Raw genomic sequence first — 15,446 nt, forward strand, 5'->3', positions numbered from 1 at the left:
AACACTAATCTACCGTCTCTTCTCCACGGATCTGCCAACTCTGGACGTTTCATATAAATGGAATTGGGCAACGTGAGCTTTTGTGACTGGCTTTTTTCACTGAGAATCAAGTTTTTAAGGCTCATCCCCAGGGCAGCATGAATCATTTCATTCCTTCTTATGGCCGAACAATATTCCAACTTAGAAGCTGACTTCTGGGAATAAGCTGACTTACACTGACCTCGAGCTCCCCAAATTACTAACTCATGGGTGGGGGGTAATGGTGCAAGGAAGCCCTTCTCACCAGACCGAGGGCATGAAAATAAAAAAGAGAGGACTCTTCCAGATGTAGGTTTCCTTTAACACGCTTGATAAAAGAAACCCCCCCCCCAAAAGAACAAAATGAGGTCATTGCAGAATTATTAGAGATTTCTGATACTCCCCGGGAATGGCTTCCATTCTTAGAAAATATGATATATACGTAGAGCCCCACGACTGTCACCCTACACAAACCCGAGGAGGAAGAATCAACACTACACACCGGCGAGAAAAACTCACAATCTCCTCTCTTACGTCAGCCAGTGTAGTTCTGGAAAACGCTGACTATGCGCACCAACCACCTACTCCTGTTCCGAATCCGAGGACTACTGTTAACTGCTTATGTCCATCTAAAACTGCTGTTTTGGGGGAAAATGCTGGGATTCTGCAGAGAAGGCGTGAGAGAAAACTCTTTTTAGGCCCCAGCATCTCGGGCTGTCGGTGCGGGTCTCACAAAGCCTGATCTGATGAGAGGCTGGAGGTCCAGACTGATGGGGGGCTGAGCTCCTGGCGGGTGTGGTCCTACCTGCTGGCTGGGGAACTGGCAGAGCACCGAGGTGATGTTGCTGGCGTACTGGGCCATCACCCTGCGGACGGCCTTCTCCACAGGGGCGGGGATGCGGCCCGACACACTGGTCATGATCTCCTGCAGCTCCAGCAGCGGCAGCGACGGGTGCCGGAGGGTCCTCAGGAGCTTCTGCACCCAGTCCTTCAGCTGCAGCGGGACCAGAGCGTCAGCCTGAGGCCTGCAGGGGGCGTGGGTGCAGCCACCCAGCCCGGGGTGGGGGTCGCCCGACACACTAAGCCGTCCAGGCCCCGTGCGCTCTAGCAGCCCAAGGTCTAGACCTGGGAGCCTCTGGAAAAGTCCAGGGTGGAACGGCCCCGGCCACTGAGTGGGAGGAACATCCACCCGGCTTCCCCACCCGGGACAGCTCCACTCCCCATCCTGTGCATCCAAACTGCCAGCCTGGTGTGGGGTCAGGACATCAGGCTTTGCAAAGCACAGACGTTTGTGGGACGCTTGCTTTGTGCCAGACGCTGTTCAAGGACCCAAATGGACCTGTTCTCACTTGATCCTGAGAAACAACCCTAGGGAGTAGGTATAATCGGTACTCCCATTTTCCGTTTGAGGATATTGAAACAGAGAGGTTAATTAAGTTACCCAAAGTCACCCAGCTAGTAGGAAGCAACGCCAGGATGCAAACTCAGAAACTCTTAACAGCTGCACTGCCCTGCTTCTGGGTCATTGGAACTGTTGATGGTTTTTGAATGGGAAGGAGAATGTTGTCAACCCCGTAATGTGGTTGTAAGGTTTGAACTTGAAATCATGCACACACTGGCAAGTACAGAGGCTAAAAGAAATGTTGCAATGCTGGTAATTAGGCAGCCTAACATAGGGGCTAAGCACACGGACTCTGAAGCAGGAGGGTCAGGGTTCAAACCCCCTCTTTGCCTCCTTATGGGTGGAATAGGCAAGTTTTGTAGCCTGTGTCTCAGTTTCCTCTCCTATAAAATGGAAATAGTAAGAGTTCCTACCTCCCTGCTGTTGGGAAGGTGAAATGACTTAATTAGTGTTAAGTGCTTAGTGTGGTAGCTGGCACCCAGCGTGTACCAGGCTAGAGCTGGCCATTATCACCAGGACCACCACCGCTGTGATGGACTGTTCTGGGATAGAAGGTGATGGAGCAGTGATTTTATAGCTACTGATGTCGAGTTCAGCAGCACAGGCCCTTCAGAGGGCTGCAAATTTGAGGACTTACTTCTCTACAGACAAAGGGACCCTGGATGAACAGAGTTGTGTCTCTGGACAAAGTCGCTTCCTTACTGTCTCTTTAAGAGATGACCCACATCGACTCTTCTCTTCCGGTGTGAACATTCTCAGTGTTGAGCTGAACTGAATCCCCAAAGGCAATGCAACCTTTACACCAGTTTATAATCAGAGAAACAAACTCTGATGTCAACAGTGAAAATGAGGAATCCCCTGAGAACAGGTCCTTGATGGAAACGACAGACTTTCTCATTTCTTACCCCAATAAAGATCTCTGGGATCTTTGGGCTTTTTACCTACCCTGCACACGTGACCCACCTTGATGCTAAAAATAGGCTCTGGCAGACAGTAGCCATTCATGATGTTGGTGAGATTTTCCAGGACGCTGTGAAAAACCTGGTGCAGTTTCTCTCCAAGGATGGGCAGCGTTGGCTGTGAGGGGAGCTCCCCTGCAAACGGCTCAGCCTGATGAGACACAACAGGAGCCAGAGGTCAAGACCACCGTGGCCTCCCAAAGAGCCGGACCAGCCAAGGGCCAAGGCAGAGCCACCGACACACAGTATGTACACCACACACACACAGTGTGGTTAGGATGAAGCCTGAAGGGGAGGGGGAACAGAAGAAAGCATCCTACTGCAAAGTTAAAACTGCTCATACACACCCCTGTTTGAGGGTTCCAAATCTTCCCCTCGGTAAATACCGTAATCAATTATGCATTCCAAATAATTCTGGAGAGTGTTAGATGTGATTGTCTTTTTAAAAAAAATGTTCACATGTAGAGGTCAGGGGAAGTCATTGTGGCTTCTACATGAGTTAACTTGAATTTCATGCTAACTAAGCAGCCTGTTTGTAGCCAAACATACACTGGACATCTGCTTTAATTATTAAAGAAAAGAGCACACTGACCAGAAGTACAGAAAGTCCATGTTAAAAATAAAGATGAGTATGGCTGAGTCCCTTTGCTGTCTGCTTGAAGCTATCACAACCTTACTGATTGGCTATACTCCAATACAAAATAAAAAGCTAAAAAATATATAAAACAGTGATGCAATGCCTTCCCTCCTGGGATGCCAGTGCTGGTTCTCCTCTGAGGCTAGCAGGACTCCCTGGAGGCCAAGGCCATGGTGACTTGCTGTGCACATGCTGGTCTGATTTTTTCCTTTTTGTTTTTTTTTTTTTTTAATCTTAGAGGAAAGGCTTCCTGATTTGTTTCATGTTCATTGCTCCAACAAGACACATAACTGTGCTGAAAACCATGCTTCTTGGGAGCAATTCCTCAGAGTTATCTGAAAGGTTGTCTTCCAGGCTGTGGTCCTCAGTTTGGCTCAAATGAAATCCTTTTCCTATTGCTGATTATTTTTGCTGACAGATGTTTTTGTTTGGCTTTGCTTGCTAACCAATATCATCTCCCTATTTTTCTATTTCTTTTCAGCTTTGCTCAAATCCCAAAGAAGAATGCCTAGCACAGAGAAAATTTAGGAAACTCTCATACAAATGTACGTGCTTTTTGTAAATCATAAATATCTGGCCTTAGAGGATTCTCAAACAGAAAGCTCCCCAAAGGGACTTCCTTGGTGGTCCAGTGGCTAAGGCTCTGTCTTACAATGCAGGGGGTACAGGTTCAAATCCTGGTCAGGGAACTAAGATTCTACATATTGTGAGGTGAGGCCAAACTTTTTTTTTAAAAAAAGGGGCAACACTGACTTCATGCATTCATTCATCTGTTAATTTATTTTACAAATATCCACTCAATATGGAGAAGGAAATGCCAATCCATTCCAGTATTCTTGCCTGGAAAATCCCAGGGACAGAAGAGCCTGGTGGGCTACAGTCCATGGGGTTGCAGAGTCGGACACAATTAAGCGACTGAGCACATCCACTCACCACCGGCCGTGTGAGGCACTGGAACCTGGGAGCTAGGGGCGTGCTATTCTGCTGGCCCAGAACCCTCAGCTTCCCATCCCCTCCACTCCGCTCCCAGCCCTGCAGCCTCCTCTCGCCCTTCAAGATCAACTGGAGGGCTTCCTCTCTTCACAAGCTGCTGCTGCTTCTCCCTCTGGACCCCCAGAGCCAGTGGTCAAGGACGGTCCCTCTGACTGAGATGAATTACAAAGATTTATCTGCCTGTCCTTCTCATAGGCAATCATGAGCCTGCTGGGACTGGTGGCTGGGTTCCTGTCTCCAGAACCCAGCCGGGCGGGAAACGTCTGCGAAAACGAATCGCAAGGTAGACACAGATTCATCTCCTGTTATCTAACAAAGCTCACTCTATTCCTAGCTTTGGGAACCCTCGAAAGACAATAATGAAAAGAAAGAGGAGAAAAAAAATGAAACTGATAGGATACTTTGGAGAAAAGAGACAATTTGATTTTTTTTTTTAATGCTTTTCTAGCTTTTTTTCTTCCTGGGCATATAGGCTAATTATTGTAGAGAAAAACAAACAAACATTACCTGCATGAATGGGGAGCCACCTCCCTGCATGCCTGGCTTACTGTAGGAGGGCAGGTCACTTCACGTCACGGAGACGTGACAATGCTATATAAAGCACTGTGGAGAAGAGGGCTGCATCACAGTTTACAGGAAATGAGAGGATGAGCCCTGTGCACATCTGGGGGAAGGTTCCTCTGGACAGAGGGAGCTGGCCCCGAGGGGGAGGAGTCCAGGGCGTGTGATTAAGGGGGAGAGGGAGGCAGAGGGTGAAGCCAGGGAAGAAAGTGGGACACAGCTCCTGGGGGACCCTGAAGATCATCGGAAGCACGTGGGTTTTGCTCTTAGTGGGATGCTGAGGAGGGTGTGGGCACAGGCAGGCACGTTCCTGTGCCCATCGTGGTGGGTGAGGCTCGAGGGCCAGGAGCCACCAGCCTGTCCGGCTCATGGAGTAGCTGTGCCGGGTGTCACATACCGGGCGCACTTTAGAAGGGTCATCGAGCTCCAGCCTGGCCACCATGCAGCCAGCTTCCAGCACAGCCCCCAGGCGCCTGACATACTTCACCCGGCCACTTTCCTGCACGTTCAGGGTTGTGGTCATCTTCATGACCTGTTTTGCACAAAGAAGTGATTTCTACTTAGGTGGAGCCCCTCAGGTCTGGCCTGGGTCACCCCAAACTAGCAATTCTGGAGCACAGACCATGTCACTTACAAAAACGACCCTGTGGGCAGAGTTCAAGTGCAGTGGGGAGAGAGGAGCAGCATTTACACAATCTATTGTGTGCCGGGCACGGCGCTGGTCACAAATCTTCACCGTCTGCAAAGCCAGTTAGGGAGGCTGGTGTTCACTGTGCCCATTTTACAGCGGTGGAAACTGCTCCTTATTTCCAAAGGAAGGCCTTTCTCTTAGAAACACAGCTAAATCATAGGATGTAGGGTGATTGATACCTATCTTCCTAAAATGAGGTACATTTTATGACTGGCTCCTTTTCTTAAAGGCAGAGAGAAAACCCTCTGGGGAACGAAGAATGTGCTTCCAGTCCAGTCATCAGCCCCTTTAACTGGTCTGAGTCTGGCCGTGTGGACACGATGAATGTTGTTAGCATGTATGGGCTTCAGACAGACAGGACCATCCTGCCCTTTGCTCAAAAGTTCATAGCTTGGTCACTCAGGTCAGCCAGGCTGGGCTGGACCCCTGCACCCCACCCATCACTCTGTGATCTCTAGCACATGCCGTCCGCTCTCTGAGCCTCAGTTTCCCTAACTGTAAAATGGGGGGTGGGGAAATGACAGGCTTGTCTCATAGGGCACTGATAAGGATTAAGCCAGAGGGCGCACAGCAAGAAGCCAAGAGGTGTGGGCTCCCACCACTGCTGCAGCTTCATTACAAAATTCTTTCTTTTCCTTGGCAGCAGAGAATGAGCAGGTTGGAATCCTGGCTTTGGGTGACCTTGAGTGAGTTTCTTAGGCTGCCTGGGTCCCATGTCTTCCTGTGCAAAACAGAGGCTCTGTTTGGGTCCAACTCATGATTGCCAGGAAGGTTAAAAAAGGAATTAAGACAGAGAAAATGCTTAGAAGGGTGCCTGCCACGTGGTAAGTGCTTTGCAGGTGTTGGGTTACCACTTTTTAATTGTCAGCATCATTATCATTTATCAGCTGGGGAGGTATACATTTTTTGAGTTTTTTTTTTCCCCATGGAATAAGGCAGGGAACTGGGGCTGAACCCCCAACGTAGTGGCTCTTTGAGGGATCTGCACGAGAGAGCTCAGGAGGAAGGGGCGGTCTGTTGGCTTGAGTGCAGCAGCCTGCCCAGAGGGTCCTCCCTTGGGGAGCGAGTGTGAGGGCGGCCGGGCTGCAGCCCCACCCTGGGGGCCAGCTCTGCAGTCACCTCTATCTCGGCGTAGCTGCCCCCAGCTTCAACGTGTTCCCCGTCCGCCACGGTGTACTTCACCAGCTTCCCAGCCGAAGGGGATCTCAGGACTGTGGGGTCATTCTCCTTCTCAAACACGCACGTCTTGTTACCAATGGTGATTCGGTAACTGGAGAGAGAAGGAGGTGGTGGGGACACAGGAGGGCACCATCTACCAAGGTGCCGGAGTCAGGCTTCTGACAGTGTCTTCCCTCCCTAAAAGCAGCCGGGAGCATCACCCTGGGATGGTTTGAGCGACTCACTCCACTCTTCCCAAATGGTGTTGACAATTACCCCAAAGACTCTGGGGGTGAGCTGGGGTGGGGCCCCTTCCTGGCAGAAAAGTAGCTTCTTTTCCCTTACATAATTCCAACAGGCTCTGGCACAGAGAAAGCAATCAGCAATATCAATATTATTCAATACATACTGACCCAGGGAAAGGCTTCTCCTTATAACAGAACCGCTTCCCTGGTGGCTCAGACGGTAAAGAATCTGCCTGCAGTGAGGAAGACCTGGGTTCGATCCCTGGGTTGGGACGATCCCCTGAAGGGAATAGCTCCAGTATTCTTGCCTGGAGAATCCCCATGGACAGAGCAGCTCTGATCCAGGGTCGCAGAGTCAGATATGACTGAGAGACTAACTCTTTCACTTTTTGTAACAGAACCGGGAAGAGCATGCCCCATGGGCGGTGCCTATAATCACCCTAAATATTCTTCGCAGAGAGAACACGGGTTAAAAAGAGCCAATCTGGGGTCTATCTTGTCTGCCTTCTTCCATGGACTGGGAAAGGAACCTGCATTCCCTAACTGGAGCTTTTTCAGGTCTGGGGCCTCTGGAAGCCCCACCTCCATCCTCCCCACTTTACTCTTCTTGGCCTGGGGTCTTTGCTGCCTGTTCAGCGGTGGGAGTAGGGGTTTGTGTTTCATTGTGTGAGCTCGGGCTGGTCAGACACCCCAGAGTAACAGGGTCTCTGTCTCGTGAGGCTCCCCACACGGAGCGCTTCCGGGTCACCCCATGCTCCACCCACCCTGACCCACAGCAACCTTCCCTGCTGCCATCCGCTTGTTCGATGTGTCTCTTTCCCTACAAGACTCCATGAGTCGTGACCACGGCTCTCTGCTGACACCTAGCCTGACACCTGGGTAAGTATTGAGTTGGCCAGAAAGTTTATTCGTAGATAACATCTTATAGAAAGACCCAAGCAAACGTTTTGGCCAACACAACAGATGATCAAATAAATAGCCATTACCCTAACTGGATAACCACATCTTCCCCCAGCCCTGCTCCAATGGGTGTGGACACTGCAGCTCAGACCCAGAGCCGCTGGGACTCAGTGCACACCTCACAGGCTGTGGAGCTGGAAGCCCTGAATCCGTCCACATTGCTAGAAAAGGGATGCCTAGGGACCTTCCATGGATGCCAACCTGCAGCCTGGGATTCCACCCTCGAGATGAACCTCCCAAGAGCCCCAGAAGGTCCTGGAGAAGGTGCCTTGGCTGAGAGCCTGAGTCTGCGCACAGACCCCACGGTGGGCGGGTGGGGGAGCTGGCTCGGGTGTCCCTGGCCACACACCTGTCCACCTCCTCCTTCATGTAGGTGGTGTAGCTGTTGCCGCTGCAGGACAGCAGTAGCCCCCCATCGTTGAGCCGGTGGGCGTCGATCTCGATGTGAGAGCCGTTCATGATGAGGACGAACATGGTCGGAGACTGCCGGGCCACCTGTGGGGACAGGTTCTGCCCTTGAGCCACGGTTCTGCTCGCATACTGTGAGGGGTTGAACAGTGTCCCCCCAAGTCCACGTCCTTCCCAGAACCTCGGCATGTCACCTTACTCAGAAACAGGGTCTTTGCAGACGTAGTCAGTTAAGGAGGGACGCCGGCTTAGGGTGAGCCCTGAATCCAGTCTGACTGGTATTCTTGTAAGATGAGAAGAGACCCAGACAGGCACAGGGTGATGAAGACAGACACAGACACACTCACAGGTGGCCATACAAAGCCAGAGGCTGGCAGTAATTGGAGTGATAACCTCTAAGCCAGGGAACACCGAGGACTGTCCACGACCACCGGAAGCTAGGAAAGGGGTGGTTCCTGGGAGCCTAAGAGACCACGGCACAGCCAACACCTTGATGTTGGACTTCTGGCCCCCAGAACTGAGAGACAATGAATTTCTGGTGAAACTGGTGAAGACACCAGTTTATGGAACTTAATTACGGCAGCCGTGGGAAACCAATACATGCTCTATTATGCCTTGTTTGTGCATGAGGTCCAAGCCTACGGATTCTGTACCCAAAGCCCATAGGTTTCAAGGTCATGGAACTGCAAGGGGAGTCCCGGGAGCAGGCATGAGAAAATCCATTGCAGGGGTGGTGTGTGGCAGAAATAAAACTCCCTTGAGCCACCAGAGTGTTGGAGACATCCAAGAAAGAGAGACCTTTACCTTGAGGATGTACTTGACGCCTCCATAAATTAATTCCACGTCCACGATGTTCAGCAGAGAGTCTGCGGGGAGGACTTGGCCCCTGGGAGAGAAGACAGACCTGCAGTGAGTCTAGGAGTGACCAAGAACTCTGTGGCCATCCATTCTCTGGATTTTAAAAGCCACTTGCTCTTTGCCTCTCCTAACTGTCACCACGGCTGGTTGATAAAGTCAAGGGATGGACAGTCCCAAGGAACCTGATACCCCTTAGAACTGAAGGAAACTGGTCTTGCTGCAGGATGTGAAATTTTAGAAGGGCTTCCCAAGATGCAAACTCCATGCTGCTTCTTCTCAGAAAAAGTCCTTACGCGGGAATCCTGCCACCTGCTTGTGAAAGAAACCAGTGCACGGACAGGGCCTCTGCTGCTGCTGTTTAGGTGCTTAGGTCGTGTCTGACTGTGTGCAATCCTATGGACTGTAGCTTGCCGGGCTCCTCTGTCCACGGGAGTCCCCAGGCAAGAATACTGGAGTGGATTGCCACGCCCTCCTCCAGGAGATCTTCCTGACCCAGGGATCAAACCCAGGTCTCCTGCACTGCAGGCAGACTCTTTACCGCTGAGCCACCAGGGAATCCCATATTGTGACTCTATTACCGTTCAAAAGCATATTGTCGGGAGGTGGGAGGGGGGTTCATGTTTGGGAACGCATGTAAGAATTAAAGATTTTAAAATTAAAAAAATAAAAAACTAAAAAAAACAAAAAACAAAAACAAAAGCATATTGTCTGGGACGTCCCTGGTGGTCCAATGGCTAAGACTCGGCGCTTACAACACAGGGGACCTGGGTTTGATTTCCAGTCAGGGAACTAGATCCCACAGGCTGCAACGAAGACCCAGTGCAGCCAAATAAATAAGAATATTTTTTAAACAAGCACATGATCCAAGAACTAAAACCTTTCATCCTTCTAGTTCCCTTTTGGCAGTCTCCTTTGCCCATCACGGTGGTTTTCAATGGGGGCGAGGCAGGGGGAGGGAGATTTCTGCCTCTCCCCAGAGGACAGATGGCAGTATCTGGAGACACACTCGATTGTCCCGACTTCCGGAGGAGGAGGAGGGGACGCTTTGGATGGGCTAACGTCCCATCTGGCACAGGTCAGCCTTCACCACAAAAGATGACCCAGCCCCAAATGCCAGTGGTATAGAGGCTGGGAAACCCTGGTCCATCCTCAGAGGGACCTCCTGGCCATCTTCATGGGGTCCATTTCACTGGCCACCTGATTCATTTATAGAGATGACCTATAACCTGCTTTGCTTCTCAAGTTCACATCTTCCTCTCTGAACTCCTGTCTGTTGTCACTTAACTTACACAAGTCAGCATGAGTATGTACGTGGCTGTCTGTAGGATGACGGCTGTCTTAGCCTTGAGACTCCCTCTCGTCCCCCCACCCCAATCATCCAGCCTCTTCCAGGGCAGCCCTGGTGTATCTGAGGAATTCTACAGAGGCAAGCACGTTGGAAGGACTGATGCCGAAGATGGAGCTCCAATACTTTGGCCGCCTGATGCAAAGAGCCGACTCATCGGACAAGACCCTGATGCTCGGAAAGACTGAGGGCAGGAGGAGAAGGTGACGATAGGAGGGGTTCACTGACTGCGTGGTGACTGATTTGCACCCAAAGAACACATGTGTCTGCCTTACTTGCCACAACACGTATCCCAAGAGGGGAAAGAAAGTACCCCTACGCCCTACCTTTCCAGTGAATGTAGGAAATCCGTCATGCATGTTCTAAACATGGAGTCGGCCACGTTCAAGGCTCCGCACACGACCCCGAGCATGATATCTGGCTTCTCAGCCTGGGAGAGACTCTGTGCGTCAGTATCCACAGGGACCAAGGCCACAGGGAGCCGGGGGAGGGTGGTGGTTCCGGGACCCCCAGGGGAGATGCATGCAGCCCTCTACCTGCACTTTCTCGGCAATGAGGTTATCCAACCAGCTGGTGTCAAAGTCGTTGCTCTGAAAGTTCTCAGTCTCCAGAAGGTTGGTGAGATATTCCACAGTTGTCCTGAAGTCACCCCGGATGGATAGTTCCTTCAAAGCCACCACCATGTTCCTTGAGGGGAAGGCACACAGATTGTTTTCCTAATTCACATATGTGTCATCAGCTCCAGCATGGTTCCCAATGAGCCAGAACCGTAGAGAAGAGAGTGTCCCAAATCAGACAGCCTCCAGCATGGACTGGCCCAGCAAATCCTGGGCCAGTGACTAAACCGCCCAGGCCTCAGTGTCCTCATCTGGAAAATGGGGGGATAACTCTGCCTTCTCACAGGTACTTGGGGATTCAAATGAGACAACCCATATAAAGGACATGGTCCCTGATCAGTGAATGTTAGCTGTTATGAAATGATTAATTAGTGATTATAATTGTTATCAACCTTGCCAGTCACTCTGACTCTCTCTCCTGCTGGACCTGTCAAAATCCCTCAGTGTCCCAAGGAGGAGTCATTCTCTAGCTGTCCACCCAGCTGCCCAGTGTGCCTGGGGTACACAGACAGATGGCTGACACCCATACCCCACTCTGAGCAGGGCAGTCGCCAGCTTGGCTGTAACCACCTCCTGTTTCCCAGAGGGTCCCCCTCCCATCAAACACATGTCCAGTCTAAAGGGCAGAAAACTCCACTCTGTATGAAATCAGGGAGAGTGTTATAGGGGAAACACACCAGATGATATCGCTTATACATGGAATCTAAAATATGACGCCAGTGAACGTACTCACGAAACAGGAACAGACTCACAGACACAGAGAACAGACATGTGATTGCCAAGGGGTGGGGTAGGGGAGGGATGAGTGGGAGGCCGGGGTTAGCAGCTGCAGACTGTTATCTATAGGATGGACAAACAGCAACGTCTTACTGTATAGCACAGAGAACTGTATTCAATATCTTACGATAACCCGTAACTGAAAAGGATATTTTAAAAAAAGAATGTACACATATATATATGTTTAACCGAATCACTTTGCTGCTGCTGCTGCTGAGTCGCTTCAGTCGTGTCCGACCCTGTGCGACCCTATAGACGGCAGCCCACTAGGTTCCCCTGTCCCTGGGATTCTCCAGGCAAGAACACTGGAGTGGGTTGCCATTTCCTTCTCCAATGCATGAAAGGGAAAAGTGAAAGTGAAGTCACTCAGTCATGTCCGACTCTCTGCGACCCCATGGCCTGCAGCCCACCAGGCTCCTCTGTCCATGGGATTTTTCAGGCAAGAGTACTGGAGTGGGGTGCCATCGCCTTCTCTGAATCACTTTGCTATACAGCAGTAATTAAGACAACACTGTAAATCAACTATACTTCAATTTTTAAAAAGCTGTAGGTGTTTTGGCATTTGAGGACTTCTTTGTCAATGTGGATTTCTCGGGGAACTACTTAAGAGACTTAAATTTAAAAGAGGGCCCCTGCACCTTTTTTTTGTTTTTAAATAAAAAGCTATAGCACTCAGCACCTTTTAAACTCCTGGAATCACCTTGAACATTCTTTGGATCACCTTCAGGTTCAACCTGTAACAAGCTCAAGATCAGTGACCTTGGTGAACTGATTCCATGTATGTTGTCACAGGTCTCAAACGAGGGAAGAGGGCAGACTGGGTTCTTGGACTTTGGCATAAGGTGTTTAAGGTAAGGTCTGCTCTTCATCCCCTTAACTGCTCTGCGTCTGAAGCCACAGGCTAATAATTTCTAGTTTCTCAAAGGAAGGGGTGGAAGGAAGGGAGGGAGGGAGATACTAACGAAATAGCCTCTTCCCGGCTCTCCCCCCAGGAGAAGCAGTGCCCAAACTGGGAATCCGTAAATTCGTGTAAGCCACCAGTCGCAGCCACGCTGAAGTAACCCCATACGTTCTTGCTGCTGCGGAAATTCAATTCTTGGACCGTTCCGGAGCTCGGCTTAAACCCCTGCAGCCCAGACAGAAAAAGCAAAACAGAAGAAATTATTACTCCAGGTATATTTTCATCAGAATTAAATCCTAGGAAAACCCAAGAGCCCCTCCCACACCTGAGAGCTTAGTGTGATCAATAAAATATTGATACTTGTCATGAGCAGTGCAGGTGTATCCATGTGAGCACATCAAGGCGTGGAATTTTTATTCTTAAAAAAAAAGTTGAAAGATAACAACCGAGTTGGGGACCGGTAATCACTTGATGGAGCTGAGTGACGGTACCTACTGATTTTATGTGCTTGCCATTGTCGATCAGAAAATGTTTATAAGAGGAGAGGGATTTCCAATTCTAGACTATGAAAAGTCTGGCAGATACAGAAATGCAATGTTAGCCCTAGTTGATGCTAACGCACACATAAATTCCCTTTGTGAGAACGACCCACCCCCTTCTGAGTATAATTCTGGTAAAAGGGGAGAGGTAGGTTTAATGCTCTGGCCGGGATCGCCTGTGATAAAGGCATTCATTTTGGCAGACATGCTTGGAGGCAAGAGACGCAAAGTTTCAGGTGTCTGGGTTTTTTCTATACGTGGTCCTCCATCCTGTGAATAAGCCATCAACTCCCTAAAAGTCTCCCACTTTGCCTGCCCACCACTGGAACTGATTGTTTGCTCTCAGCCAAAGATCCCAAACTAATACAGTCACCATAGGAAAGAGGGGATAAAACTTCTCTCATCCCAAGTTTCTTGAATGAAGTCATTAAACAACTAAATTGTCGATTATGGTAGTTATGTGACAACTGTTAGTATACACGTAAACTGTGACAGATGCTAGCTGCTTGGTACTTGAAGGCACAAGTAAGAACAAGTCACAGAGGGACTCCTTAGACCAGGGGTCCCCAACCACTGGGATCTAATGCCTGATGATCTGAGGTGGAGCTGATGTAATAACAATAGAAAGAAAACACACAATAAATGCCATGTGCTTGAATCATCCGCAAACCATCCCCGCCCCCAACCCTGGTCCACGGGAAAACTGTCTTCCGTGAAACCAGTCTCTGGTACCAAAAAGGTTGGGGACCGCTGCCTTAGACTGTATGTTGTATGTAGTCAAAAGTTCATGGGGCCAGAAATCCAAGGATCTGCGCTCTAAACCCAGCTGCCCGTCCCAAAGGTGGACATATGTGACCTTTGCAGTGCACCACTGGGACTCGGCCCTGGGCTCAGCAGGTCCTGGGCATGAGGCGGGTCGCCCCACCCTCTGGAGCTGTGACATAGGGTGACAATGCCCAGAGGCGTGGCTGTCCTCTGACACACCAGGCATCTGCCTGGTGCCTGGCACACAGCACCTGTGGATAAACCCTTTCATCCCTTCCCTTCCCGCATTTCAATTTCCTTGTCTGTAAACTGTGAGGTCTGGGCGTCTCCTCCAGGCTAAGGTTTGGGGTCTGCCCCAAGCTGGGAGGTTGGAGGTGGTGGAAATGCAGGCCCCCTACCACCACCCCCGACTTGCCTCATCTGGGTTTTCGCTGGTGATTCTGGCTGCAATGACGTGGCCTCGGGCAATGGGAGGGTTGCTAGGGGTCTCAAAAGAAATGGGCGTCATCCCCCACGGGGACTCTCCGTACAGAAGCCGGATATCCTTCAGCCGGTGCAGCGGCACACCCATGGCGATCTGAAATCAAGAAGTCTATCCCGTGAGAGGGTCAGTCCTCGAACCCAGAGCACAGAGCTACAAGTACAGTGAATGATTTGGAATATACTGAGCTCCTCCTAGGGCCACAAGATGGTACAACATGGGAGACGCAAGGAAAGAAAAAGACAGCTTGCCTCTGCCCCCTTGGAGCCGTGTCCTTGGGCAAAGAAGCAACAGTCACAACACATAATGAGCATCAGATAAAAGTTACAGACTCTTAGTAGGTGGGAGGGGAGGGGAAACAGCGTCCAGGTGCAGAGCTAAAGGAAGTTTTGTGAAGGACGCAGGGAAAGCTGATCTGGAGGAATGAGGAAGAAGCGGATGACGGAGGACATCAGCTGAGCCAAAGGATCACACTGAGTCTACTGGGTCTTAGGATGTGACCTACTCAAAGGGACCTGTGGCATATCCCACCAGAGTGTGTGAGTGACTCCCAGCAGGAAGCAATGACCAGGCCAGTCCAAATGGAGGGAGGTCTGACCTAAGCAGGACAGGAGACCCCCACCCCCAGCTCTGGGCAGAAGCCCCCGCAGGGCTCAGAGCCCCTCTCCTTGCCTGCAGCTGGGCAGCAGGCAGGTTGACATCTGCAATCATTTCCGTGCAGGGATGTTCCACCTGCAGGCGGGGATTCAGCTCCAAGAAGTGGAAGCTGCCGTCCTGGCTGTAGAGGTACTCGACAGTCCCTGCGCTCACATAGCCCACTGTCTTGGCCAGGCGCACGGCACACTGCAGACAAGATGGGGAAGAAGGGGATGCCGGTGGTTTTCCCGGGGTAGGGGGGGGAAACATCCCGGTTCCCTGACCGAATGCAGGCTGAGGACCTGCAGTGTGTAAATGACCTCAGGACCTCAGAGATCATAGCTCAATAAACCTGCGTGAGGCTGAATTCATCTCCTCCCTCCACCCCCTGCCCCTTCATCTCCTCCTGGACACCCACTCCACTTTGGCAACTTGGGCATTGAGAGCTCTCGCTGGCGCTGAGCTGAGATCCCTCCCCCACCCAAGCTCCCCAGA

The 15,446-nt window shown here is 50.7% G+C and overlaps 1 protein-coding gene across 1 annotated transcript in view; it reads right to left on the reverse strand.

The window, feature by feature from the left end:
• Positions 1 to 15,446, reverse strand: part of ACACB (acetyl-CoA carboxylase beta) — a 137,811-nt gene that overhangs the window by 48,267 nt on the left and 74,098 nt on the right. Inside the window, 11 exon segments of the mRNA XM_052655120.1 lie at positions 824 to 1,012; positions 2,384 to 2,530; positions 4,968 to 5,102; positions 6,381 to 6,531; positions 7,974 to 8,119; positions 8,837 to 8,918; positions 10,562 to 10,665; positions 10,772 to 10,922; positions 12,592 to 12,755; positions 14,250 to 14,411; positions 14,988 to 15,158. Of these exon segments, the coding sequence (XP_052511080.1) occupies positions 824 to 1,012; positions 2,384 to 2,530; positions 4,968 to 5,102; positions 6,381 to 6,531; positions 7,974 to 8,119; positions 8,837 to 8,918; positions 10,562 to 10,665; positions 10,772 to 10,922; positions 12,592 to 12,755; positions 14,250 to 14,411; positions 14,988 to 15,158 (1,602 nt within the window).

Source organism: Budorcas taxicolor, chromosome 17 (assembly GCF_023091745.1).
Source record: "Budorcas taxicolor isolate Tak-1 chromosome 17, Takin1.1, whole genome shotgun sequence".
Classification (NCBI taxonomy): domain Eukaryota; kingdom Metazoa; phylum Chordata; class Mammalia; order Artiodactyla; family Bovidae; genus Budorcas; species Budorcas taxicolor.